This window comes from Nycticebus coucang, chromosome 14 (assembly GCF_027406575.1).
Source record: "Nycticebus coucang isolate mNycCou1 chromosome 14, mNycCou1.pri, whole genome shotgun sequence".
Taxonomy (NCBI): domain Eukaryota; kingdom Metazoa; phylum Chordata; class Mammalia; order Primates; family Lorisidae; genus Nycticebus; species Nycticebus coucang.
This window is the reverse complement of record NC_069793.1, coordinates 16894765-16908210: the sequence shown is the minus strand read 5'-3', so window position 1 is coordinate 16908210 and position 13446 is coordinate 16894765. Positions and strand designations below refer to the sequence as shown.

Here is a 13446-nt window from a genome sequence, read left to right as displayed (position 1 = left end):
ATTACTACTCACATAAATTTAGATATGTAACTAAGACATAGAACTTTTTTGTATGCACAGAAAAACGTTTATGAGTTATGGGTGTACTCTTTGCTTTATTCTGGACTCTGTCTATAATTCCTATAATTCTTTTCAAGTTGACCAAGATTTCAATGCTTGGTTCTGATCCAGAGCTTGCAGGGAACATCCAAGAACACTAATAATAGCTCTCATTTATCAAGGTTTTACCAGGTGCTGGGCTCTGGTCCTGGCACTTTACTTTGTTGTGATAAACAACAACCCTAAGAGGTAAACCACGAGTATCTTCCTTCCACATATGATGATGTGAAGCACAGAGAGGTTTATTAATTGGGTCATAGTCACACAGTCAGTGGTGAGGCTGGGATTGCAGCAGAGGCTGTGCGGCTCCAGAGTCCACATGATTCTCTATGCTCTGCTCTGTCTCCAAGGATGTTTTGGCCCCTTAATAGGCACACCCTGAATGAAAGACTCATAGTCAGCATTTGCTCACTGTAAGGATCTAATCCTTTTGCCACTAGCTTGCATTATTCAAGTAATGTTGATAATCTGGAATATTGTTGTTTAATTATAAAAATATGAAAACTACAAAAAACCAAAAATAGAATAATGTAGGAGTGAGTAGTAGCATAAATAGTTGGACTGGAAAGGACTCTGAGATTTTCTAGTTCAATCCCATTATTTTCCAATGAGCAAACTGAGACAGACTTGCAATAAGTACATTTAGAAAATGACTTATCCCCCTGGCTTCTCACTTTGAGCTTGCAATTTTCCATCAAGTATACTTCTTTATGGACTCTGGATATTGAAGTTCTATTTCTGAGCACTCTCAGTACCCAAACAAGCACGATAAGTAAACCCACATCCCACTGTTCAGCATCTATTTCCTCCTCACTAAATATGTAGCTCACACCAAGAGTTTGGGAAAAGTTCTAGCTGTTAATGCAGTGGAGGTGATAGCTACGAGTTAGTTCAGTTTAAAATTAATTGCCCCAAATCAGAATAATGTGTGTATATGTCATAAAAATTGTAGGATAGGTAAAATGTAATGAAGAGAATTACAGCTTCTTTCAAAGCAAACTGTTTGAGTCAGACCCAGAGATGATGTCCAAATAATCATGGAGTTATTTAATACAGTTGAAAATCCAGTCTCTTGATTATTAATGAGAGATTCATGAAGACAGACCATACTCTCAGACATGAAGGAAGGAAGATATGACAGTGGATAGTATATTGTTATAGTTTTGAGTGAGATATTCAGAAATGGTTTATATGTTTGGTGTTTTGCATATTGTAAAGGTACCACAACTGCTACAAATTCAAAGGACTGATTTTATGCCAATTTCTTTCTTTATAGTTTATTGTCACAAGGAGAGAGTAAGTTTATTGAGCATGGAACACTTTCCCTGTTTCATACCTGATGTCTGTGCCAAGAAGTTACACATTTTACATAAGCAGTTATTAAATGCATGAATGATGGTTGAGTCTATAACTGTCATTATCTATAGAGGACATCCACTAAGACTTAGTGATAGAAACTTTTACCAATAGGATCAAAAAAAGACTATCTGAGGAAAAATCGAAATTTTTTTAGAAAAATAGAGTCATTAACAGAAGGTCAATTGATCTTTAGAAGAGAAATTCAATAGACACTTAAGGAATGTATCTTGTACATATACCATTGATAGTTGAATATAATGAAAAAACTGTTCCATGACATTGAACATGAGCCCTGTTCACAATTTTATTCCAGGTTACTTTCTCCTGAGCTCTCACTTCTGATACAAACCTTACAGAAGAATAGATGGGAGAGAGTAACAATGTCACTGAATTTGTCCTTCTGGGTCTCACTCAGGATCCTGATGGGCAAAAAGCATTATTTGTAATGTTTTTGCTCATATACACCGTGACGATGGTGGGCAACCTGCTCATCGTGGTGACTATCCTCAGGAGCCCCTCCCTGGGCTCCCCGATGTACTTCTTCCTGGCCTCCCTGTCACTCATGGACGCTGCTTATTCCTCTGCCATTTCACCCAAATTGATTGTTGACATGCTCTGTGATAAAAAGACAATTTCCTTCCAAGCCTGCATGGGCCACCTCTTTATTGACCACTTGTTTGGTGGAGCTGAGGTCTTCCTTCTGGTGGTGATGGCCTATGATCGCTACGTGGCCATCTGTAAGCCTCTGCACTATTTGACCACCATGAATAGGCGAGTTTGCATCCTTCTGTTGGTGGTGGCCTGGGCTGGAGGCTTTGTGCACTCTGGGGTTCAAATTGTCTTTGTGTACAGTCTCCCCTTCTGTGGGCCCAATGTCATCAACCACTTTGCTTGTGACATGTACCCATTACTGGAACTTGCCTGCACAGACACCTACTTTCTAGGTCTTACTGTGGTTGCCAATGGTGGAGCAATCTGCATGGTGGTCTTTATCCTTCTCCTCATCTCCTATGGAGTCATCCTAAGATCCCTTAAGAGTTACAGTCAGGAAGGGAGGCATAAGGCCCTGTCTACCTGCATTTCCCACATCACCGTGGTTGTTCTCTTTTTTGTTCCCTGTACGTTCATGTATGTTAGACCTGTGTCCACCTTCCCTATTGATAAGTTCATGGCTCTGTTTTACACAGTTGTAACTCCCATGTTGAATCCTTTAATCTATACCTTGAGAAATTCAGAGATAAAAAATGCTATGGAAAAACTCTGGTGTAAAAAGTTAAATGTACATGGAATAAGAATGTCTTCCACATTAAACATGTTTACTACCAGTTCTAAGGCAACAGATCATAAATTCTAATGGTAGATTATGTAGTCAATTCAATGACTTCTCTAGAAATGCTTCTCTTTATTACCTCTGCCAATGTTTCTTGTCTTAAGGTCTATTTATGCCTGATGTTGGCATAGAAACTATTCTTCTGATTAGGGCTTATTTAGTTTACTCTACTGTTTTATTTTTAACTTTTTTTATTCTTTAATTTAAAATGTTTCTCTTGTTAGGCTCTTACTTTCATTTCTATTTTTTAAACATTGGAAATTTACTCATGTATTTTCAAAAATAAAATTGTTTCCATTATTAAAAAGTCAAGAAACAATAGACATTGGCATGGTTACAGTGAAAAGGGAACACATACCTACTGTTGGTGATAATGGAAACTCATAGAACCACTATGGAAAGCAGTATGGAGATTCCTTAGAGAACTAAAGTAGACTTACCATTTAATCTAGCAGTCCCCCTATTGGTATCTACCCAAAGAAAGACAAGTCATTTTATAAAAGAGACACCTGCAACTGAATGTTTATTGGGTAATTCACAATTATAAAGATGAACATAGTGCCCATCAATCATCTGATGAGTAGGTAAAGAAAATTTAACTCACATACAAACACACCAGGGAATACTACTCAGCCATAAAAAAGGAATGCAATAATGTCTTTTGTAGAAACTTGAATGGAACTAGAGACCATTTTCCTAAGAGAAGCATCTCATAATGAAAATGTGAATAACACATCTTCTCATTTATAATTTGGAACTAAATCAGAGATATATATGGTCATAATGTGGTGTAATGGCATTGAAAACTAAGAAGTAGGTAGGATGGGATGGGTGAGAGAGAAAAATCTACTTATCAGGAACAATACACACTATTCTGGTGACAGATACTCTGAAAGCTCTGACATCAGCATGATACAATCCCTCCATGTATCAAAAAAAAAAAATACACCCTGTAAAATTTTTGAACTAAAAAATTAATTATATATTTGGATGTAAATACATCATCTTTCCCTTTGTCTTATATATATAAGGGTGACCTATGGTTAATATTCATTTTGGTTTATTTCTACACTTCCTCTTTCTCACAGGCTACATTATTTCCTGCATTTCCTTCTTTCCATTTCAGAGTTTTTCCTTTTTCCTGAAGAGCATTCTTCAAAGGATTATACAGTATCATTTGGCTGGTCACAAAATCTCTTAGTAGTCTTTTTTCATTTTTGTTGTTATTTTGGTCAGAAAAATTGCTACAGTTTTCCTATTTCTATATGATGTTAAAATTATATTTAGCTTTATTCACAGGTATATTTTTATTTGGTGCCATATAGATCTCTTTATTTTCTGGTTTTTACCCCTTTTTTTTTTAAAGAAATAGGTTGTCATCTAATTATTATTTTTGGAATACACTATGTCCTTAGTATTTTCTTTCTGTCTTTTGGTTCCATTATGATTTACCTTTCCTATTTATTCTTTTAAATATTCTTTTTGAAAATGTATTCTTTAGGAAACTTTTAACACCCTGTGAATTTATGTCTTAATGTAATAATTCAATAATTTTAGAAAATTTTCAGCTGTATCTTTTCAAATATTTTGGCTACCCTATTCTCTTTTTCCTCTCTTTCTGGAATTGTAATTAAATTAAATGTGTGTTAGAGTTTTACACTGTGTTCTTTATTCCTCTTTTATACTATATTTTCTGCATTGACTTTAGAACTCCAGCATTGGTATGTATATTTTTTTTTACTAATCTTTACTCTAATTTAGTAATTCTCTATCTGTTTCTAATCTTCTGTTAAAGACAATCATTAAGTTTTTCATTTCAGTAATTGTATACTACTCTTTTCCAATTGCCTATGCATCTTTTACTTTAATTTTTGTACATACTAAGCTTATTTAAAAATGCTTGTCTTTCACTATTTGAATTATCTATGTCTGTTTGTATTGCTCTTGCCTTTCAATTGTGCCTTAAAAATAACAAAGTATAGTTATATTTTGCATATAATAAATTGTCAGATAATTCAAGACTTTTCACAATGTGTTCTTCTTTAAGAGAGGATTCCCTTTGTCTCTAGCTGACAGCTAGGATTGAAAAAGTACAGACTCCAACAACATGAACATAATCAAGAAATTCGATGATTCTAGCTGGGCTTGAGTGCCTCTCAGGACCAGCTACTGCATAATCTCCCTACTCTGAGAGTAAAGAAACCCTCTAATGGGTCTCAAAGCTTGGCTGTTGCAAAAGGACTCTTTTTTTGGTAGAGACCTTGAATTTCACTCTTCCCTCAGAGTAAATTATCTACAGAAAGTTCCTCCCAGATCCTCAGGGTTTCATTTGGGGTGTTGGGAATCATTCTGCACCTTTAGAGGAAAAAGAACCCAAATGCAGAGCTTAGGTCTCTGTCTTTCCTTTAAATATTGGTCCTATTGATTGTGCCTTGTTAGTTTTTTGAGTGCTTTCAAGCCCATGCCTATTACCTTTTTATGTATTCTCTGGTTGTTCTGATTTGGACATTTGGGTAAAATGAAGCATTTTTGCTCATTCTATATTTAACTTTCTAGTTTGTCAGTTGGTATCAGTTGATATTGGTTATAGAGAATTACGACGGTTTCTGGCATATTTTGAAGCAACATGTATATTAGGTAACACTTTTGATGTATTTTTCATTGGCTTAAATGAGATTCTGGGCTGTTGTAGGCATCATCCCTTCTGAGGACACTTTTGCTTCATAGGTAGAAAGTGTTAATAGTTCTTTGCATTCAGCTGGAGAGAATGATCTCTTATGAATATATTAGTTCTTCATGTTTGAGTCATAATTTAATGCACAGTAACTTTGACCACATCAGATAGCCTTTCAGAATTGATATATGTTTGGCAACTTTTAGCTCTTGCCAATGAGAGAGGTGCAGTGCTAAGCCATGCTTCTTTAGTCTTAGATATAACACATAGGGTATTTGGGGCTGCTGGATTCAACCAATTTGTTAGGTAAATTGAAAACTGGCAACTTTTAGTGGAACCCATTACATGATAACAATCTTCAGCAGGTTCAGATAATTATTTATGTGACTCTTTATCAAAGGCACTTATAGAACAGAAGATCTGATATCTAACTACACATATGATAAGCTACAGATGACCAATGCAGCCAATGACAAGCCCAGTTATGGAAATTACAGTGGAGGCCCTTAGGCACTGTGCCCATGTTAGAAAGTAACAATTTCTTTCTGATATTGGGCTAAAATTGAAGGACTGAATTAACAACCAACAATCATCAGGGCTACATGTGACACAGATGCAGTCCTTGATCAATAACTTCGACTCCTACCAAAACCCGCAGAACTATGACTGCCTGTCTGTCCGAGAATTCGAATGTCACATTCAGCTCTAGGGATCTCTGTCTTTGAGCTTCAGTGTTTCTGGGGCACAGACTTCTAACAGCCAGGGTAAAACCCTCCTTCACAGGGGTGCGGTAGAGTAAAGGAAGTTGGGGCTGTTTCTCCCTTCATCCTTGTTCAAATATGACTTGCCTCACCTAAATATTTAATAATGTGAAACTCATAACTTATTATTCAATTCATGTTAGAATTTTTTTTCTCACATTACAGGCTTTTTACATTACTTGGCATTCAGCTACATTTTCCTGGCAAGAACCAAGTCTGTTACCTCTAGGGATCATTCTACAGAAGAAAACTGTTTAGAAAGATTCATTCATTTGATTTTGTTCCAAATATTCTAATTAACTAATATGCAATGACCTTACACCCTCCTTCATTGAACATAGTGATGATGTAAATAGTTACAACCTCTGTCTGCACATAAATAGAAGAATGACTTTCCTGAGAAAGTAGCCCAGGACATTTCTGAAAACATTTCTTCTCAGGCTGGAGTATGTGTTCAGGTGCTGTCTGCTCATCTAGTCGTGATATTTTCTTGCTATATCGACCATGGCAGTTGAAATCTGTGGACTGTCTCTATTTCCTAGGATGAGACTGGCAACATGCAGGGAGATGCATTTAATTAGGAGAGCAGTTGTTAGAGGGGGGTGCTATTTGAGTGACCGAAAAACTGGAGTTTTTCTTCTGCCTGTGAGAAAGCTCTGCCTTCGGCTGTTCTGAGAAGGCAGATTCCCGCATTTGCCTTGTTGGGTGCAGAACATACTAGCTACGCATGTGAATGTCCTAATAAATCCTCAATCAAAGCAAGGTGCTTTCTGCTTGTTTCATCATAATTGACTGAGAAGAGAAAAATTCAAGTAACTGAGTGCTGTTAAGCTTGTTGTTTATTTGTGCTGCTAAATAATGGGCACGACCATGTGAATTTCCACGATTTAGGTCAACTTTTACATATGCAGGCAAGCATAGCATTTTGTTTTTTTATGAAGAAATTTTTGCATCAGGTAACAATATTCAGCTATCTTTGTACAGTAAATATTGACATTGTCTTTTCTTCCTGTTTTAGGCATCTGCTTTAGATACTTCTACATCATTCTGAAAGACTGAGTAAGGGGAAGCCTGGATGGTAACATGGAAATTGAAATAACTGGAAACAAATTTGAGGTTCATTCATGATTCATATATTATTGTGTGTTCTATGATCACATGCAGATGCAGGAGATATTTATAGCTACACTCAGTGACAGGAGCATTGATTTTTCCAGATCATAAATAAGACCTAAGAAGTGAGTTCTTGAAACGACTGATTAGAGATACTCATTAAAACTTCCCATGATATATTGAAATATAGCTAACGTCTTAAGTGTCATATATTTTCATTGGAGAAATCTGAATTGGAAAAAACAGAAAAATTCAGAATATTACAATTTAGGAAAATTTCTAATTGGGAAAATTAGAAAAATTCCGTTAGCCAAACACAGAACTTTATAATTTACAAAGTACTTGGTTTTAAATATACTGCCTATTAGGTGTTTATTTTCCATTTTGGCAAATAACAAGAGAAACAGATTGCATGTTCCATGTGTAACAAATAAACCAAATGGATTTATAATCTCAGTTTATGGGCTATTATAATTACATGATTCCTTAATAAAGCTATAGAACTAGTTTTAGATAGAGGACATAGTTGAATTAGAGAATTTAAAATTGTATATCATGCAGGATGTGTTAGAGTGTAATGTAACAAGTGCCTATTATGTTCTGGAAGCACAATCTGAGCTTTTATGTATAAATCTAAAATTTACTCCAAGCAAACTTGTTAGTGTGTGTGTGTATATATCTATATATATCTATATATGGATATATATCTATATATATCTATATATGGATATATATATATATATATAGAGAGAGAGAGAGAGAGAGAGAAACCCTTGTTTAGGGAAGTACCCTATCTACTATAATTTAGAAATATGTGTAAGACTGAATTTAAAATACTATAGAGAGTATTTTTTTTAATATGGGATTTTATTTTTAAAAAATATCATGTACTTACAGAACTACATGAAATTATTTTTCTTCCATAAAAGTGTTAACTTAGTGTTTTAAGTGCAAAGCCTGCTCCTACTAGCTTTAATTTTTAAAGTATTAATTCTTTGATGACTTAAATTACAGAGGATGGTTTATATATCCTATTTTTACAAGTAAATAGCTAAATTGCCCAAGAGAATGTTTATCCTGGTGAAATCTACCATTGATGATTAAAGGGAGAAAAGGCCATACTTTGAGACATGAAGGATGACAGTGGATTACAGATTGCCATAATATTGAGTGAGATATTTCAAAGTGGTTTATATGGGTGGTGCTTTACATATTGTAAAGATAGCATCACTGCTACAAATTCAAAGAACTGACTCTAGGCCACCTTATTTATTTATAGTTTATTGTCACCAGGAAAGACTAAGTTTCTTGAGTACAGAATCATTTTCCCTATTCCCTACCTAATGTCTGTGCCAGGAAGTACCATATTTTACATAAGGAGTTATTAAATTCATGAATGATCATTGAGCATTTAAATATTCTTCTCCATAGATTATCCACTTACATTTAATTTTAAACTATAGGACCAAAGTAAAATCATCTGAGGAAAAACATTATTAACAGAAGGTCTATTGATCTTTAGAAGAGAAATTCAATAGATACTCACGAAAGTTTTATTGTGTGTAAACCACTGATAAAGATAATAATGAAGATGGGCTCCATGAGGTTGTGGGTGTGTTCACAGTCCTGTTCACAGTTTCATTCCAGGTCCTGTTCTCCTGAGCTCACAGCTCTGACACAAACCTTAGGAAAAGTGAATGGGAGAGAGGAACAATGTCACAGAATTTGTCCTTCTGGGTCTCACTCAGGATCCTGATGGGCAAAAAGCATTATTTGTAATGTTTTTGCTCATATACACCGTGACGATGGTGGGCAACCTGCTCATCGTGGTGACTATCCTCAGGAGCCCCTCCTTGGGCTCCCCGATGTACTTCTTCCTGGCCTCCCTGTCACTCATGGACGCTGCTTATTCCTCTGCCATTTCACCCAAATTGATTGTAGACTTACTCTGTGACATAAAGACAATTTCCTTCCAAGCCTGCATGGGCCAGCTCTTTATAGAACACTTGTTTGGTGGAGCTGAGGTCTTCCTTCTGGTGGTGATGGCCTATGATCGCTACGTGGCCATCTGTAAGCCTCTGCACTATTTGACCATCATGAATAGGCGGGTTTGCATCCTTCTGTTGGTGGTGGCGTGGGCTGGAGGCTTTGTGCACTCTGTGGTTCAAATTGTCTTTGTGTACAGTCTCCCCTTCTGTGGGCCCAATGTCATCAACCACTTTTCTTGTGACATGTACCCATTACTGGAACTTGCATGCATGGACACCTACTTTATAGGTCTCAGTGTGGTTGCCAATGGTGGAGCAATCTGCATGGTGGTCTTTATCCTTCTCCTCATCTCCTATGGAGTCATCCTAAGATCCCTTAAGAGTTACAGTCAGGAAGGGAGGCGTAAGGCCCTGTCTACCTGCAGCTCCCACATCACCGTGGTTGTTCTCTTTTTTGTTCCCTGTATGTTCATGTATGTTAGACCTGTGTCCACCTTCCCTATTGATAAATTCATGGCTTTGTTTTATACAGTTATCACTCCCATGTTGAATCCTTTAATCTATACCTTGAGAAATTCAGACATGAAAAATGCTATGGAAAAACTCTGGTGTAAAAAATTAACTACAGATGGAATAAGAATGTCCTCCACACTGAACATGCTTATTAACAATTCAAAGGCAATAGACTAAGTTCTAACGAAGGATTATGTAGTCAAGTCAATGAATTTTGTAGAAATTCTTCTCTTAATTTATACAAAGTCATCAGAAAAGCAAAATAAATTTTTCCTTTGAGATTAGAATCTAATAGAGAAATATTGCAGGATGAATTAAAATCACTGGTTTCTTATTAGAAGTAAAAACAAAACTAGCTTGTAATTTTATTTCTCTTAATTTATATTGAAGTGGGATTTAGAAGAAAGTTGTTTATTCTTTTGAAAGGAGAAAACAAGCTGTTTTTGAAAATTTACTATCATATTTATAAGAAAGGAATTTAACAACACTTAGAATACAGTTCTAAGTGGATTCTTAGTTTTAGTGTTCATTATTCTATCAGCAAAGCAACTTTCTGTCACTGTACTCTGCATTGTGTTTTACGATTGCTTCTGTTCCTCAGGTCTGTGTCTATCCATTTCTAGTTCAGTACATGTAGTTGACCAATGATATTGTTGTTAAAGAAAACATCAGGGGACAATTTTGCTGGCAGGAATGTGGAGGGTGACAAAAAACAGATTCCAATTCTTGATTATGAGATAGATACTTCATTTTGGTTGATTTTTTTTTTTCTCACTAGTTATCATGTGCATTTTTGCCATCTTGGAATAACAGGTAAAGCTTCATATTTTGTCCTTGTGATTCTGAAAACATGGGTAAAGAGGTGAGTTATTTTGCACAATAAATGTACTCATAAATTTTTTGTTCAATGTAAATAATTTATACATTTAAATGATGTGCTGCAGTATAAATAAAGTTATGTATTTCTTTTTATACCAAAAAAAGTGTTTTCGTCAATATTAAGTCATCTTGGAATACTGCAAACCTCGAAAAATAAAAAATTGCTTTCATTGTAATATGGAACATAATATATGCTGTGAGAGAATTTTAAAATAAATTTTATCATGTATGTTTAAAGTATACAACATGACGTTGTGGGATATGCATAAACAGTAAGAAGATTGCTATGGTGAAGCAAATGAACATAGCCATCATCTCACATGGTTCCCCCCACCATTTTTTTTTTTTTTTTGTGAAAAGAGCAACTAAAATGTACATTTAGCATAAATTGCAAATATAGTACAATTTTGTTATCTATAGTCATCGTCTACATGAGTCAGAGTATGTAAAATAGAGCAAAGTTATAAGGATGAACAAATCCAGAGATCTAATGTACAAGTTTACTTTTTTTAAGTGAAAAATATTTTAAAATTATTATTTGTATTCATATCCAATAATATATGTAATTTGTTTATGATTTTATAGCCTGTTCCCTAAAATATTATCTGTGTAACTGGAACTACTTGTATGTCCCTCACTAATGCTATTTCTCCGCCTTTCCCTAGAGGCAATACCAACACTAAACTTATCCTCATAATCTGTCATTCAGATTTTATTATTCCTTACCCTTATTAAAATTATATTACCTGGTACATAATTTTCTGAATTTTACTTTTATCCACAATGTTAACTTTCTAAGATTTGATCACATTGTTGCACATTTCTTTAGCTTCATCATTTTCCCTGCTTGTATCTCTCCACACGTGACTACATCACAGGTTAAGTATCCATTCCATCAGGGCCGTTGGGGTTGTGTCAAGTTTTTTGTGTAGCACATAGCACTGCTGGGGACATCCTCAAAGCAATTCTTCTGTGTTAAGAAAAGGATGTGTCACTTTTACAAATAATTTCGGTTTTTCCTAGCTCCATTCCTACCAGCAGGGCATAACAGTTCCATACTTTGCGATCACATCTTTATCAATGCCTGTGCTGTAAGATGTTTGATATTTTTACTTAACCTAATGGCTTTCAGAGTCTGAGTTCTTTTTTTTTTAGATGATTATACAATTAGGTTACATAGTCTGCTTTCTTAGGTTCAACACTGAGGTGCAGTTGTGTTCTTAACCCAGGAAGAGTGCAGTATACCATTGCAATGCATCTGTTGGGTAGGAATTTACCCAAACCTTCCCCCCTGCTTCAATGCTATTTGAATTTAATTCAGTTGTTTTCTCATGTGAGCATGTAGTTGTTAATCTACTAGTTCCAATTTAATATTGAGTACATGTGATGCTTGTTTTTCCATTCTTGTGATACTTCAACTTAGGAGAATGGTTTCCAAATAAATTTACAATCTTTATTGCTTTTGAAATTGAGTGTAATCTCATGTTTATCAGATCTTCATTTTTTTCCAATCTTGTATGAAAAGTCTATCTATGTCTTTTGTCAATTTTTCTGCTAGTGCTTTTCCATTATTCAGAATTTATGGGCGTTTTATAGGATCCTGCGTACTGAATCTTTTTTGTATGTATTGCTCAAACAAGTTTGCATTTTCTCAAAATGACAAAAGTTTGTGATTTTTCCATTTTTATAACTTTATCATTTCATTTGATAAATAAAAATATTTACTTATAATCTTTTTTATTTGTTTGGGATTCATTGTGGATACAAAGAATTAGGCTATTCTGGTTATTCTGCGTGTGTTAAGTAAAGTCCTTCTTATAATTGTGCCCCGCTCCCAACAGGTGTGCCGTACACTGTGATGCCCCCCATCCCCCTCCCTTTTCCCTTTTCTCTCCTCCCCAAGTCCCATACCATCCACCTCATATTAGGTCATCTACTGCCTTCATATTAAAACTGAGTACATTGGATTCTTGCTTCTCCATTCTTGTGATGCTTTACTAACAGGAATGTGTTCCAGCTCAGTCCAATTTAATACAAAAGATGCAAAGTCTCCATCTTTTTTAATGGCTGAATGGTATTCCACGGTATACGTATGCCACAGCTTGTTAATCCATTCTTGGTTTGGTGGGCATTTTGGCTGTTTTCACATTTTGGTGATGGGAAATTGAGCTTCAATAAACAGTCTAGTACAAATGTACTTATGATTTTTTTTCTTCTGGGTAGATGCCTAGTAATGGGATTGCAGGATCAAATGGGAAGTCTAATTTCAATTCTTTGAGGATTCTTCATACTTCCTTACAAAAAGGTTGTATTAGTTTGCAGTCCCACCAGCAGCGTAAAAGTGTTTCCTTCTCTCCACATCTCTGCTAACATGTGCACCTTTGAGACTTTGTAATGTGGGCTATTCTCACTAGGTATGGGTGATATCTTAGGGTGGTTTTAATTTGAATTACTCTGACAATCAGGGATGATGGTTTTTTTTCAAATGTTTGATAACCATTTGTCTGTCCTCATCAGAGAAGGTTCTGTTCATATCTCTTGCCCAGCGGTAGATTGGATTGTTTACTCTTTTGTGTTGATTAATTTGTGTTTTCTGTAGATACTAGTTATCAATCCTTTGTCAGATTCATAGCCCACAAATATCTCTTCCTATATGAAGATTTTCTTTTTTTTTTACTTGTTGTGTCTTTAGATGTGCAGAAACTTTTCAGTTTGATTAAGTCCCACTTG

General features: G+C 35.3%; 2 protein-coding genes across 2 annotated transcripts; both read left to right on the top strand.

The window, feature by feature from the left end:
• The first annotated feature begins 1822 nt into the window (after nucleotides 1-1822).
• LOC128564345 (olfactory receptor 4A5-like) lies at nucleotides 1823-2812 on the top strand. The gene has a single exon (XM_053559843.1). It carries the CDS (start codon nucleotides 1823-1825, stop codon nucleotides 2810-2812), a length of 990 nt encoding a protein of 329 aa, XP_053415818.1.
• A 6221-nt stretch (nucleotides 2813-9033) lies between these two features.
• On the top strand, nucleotides 9034-10014 carry LOC128564344 (olfactory receptor 4A5-like). Its single transcript, XM_053559842.1, has one exon. The coding sequence runs from the start codon at nucleotides 9034-9036 to the stop codon at nucleotides 10012-10014; it is 981 nt and encodes a 326-aa protein (XP_053415817.1).
• Nucleotides 10015-13446: the final 3432 nt, after the last annotated feature.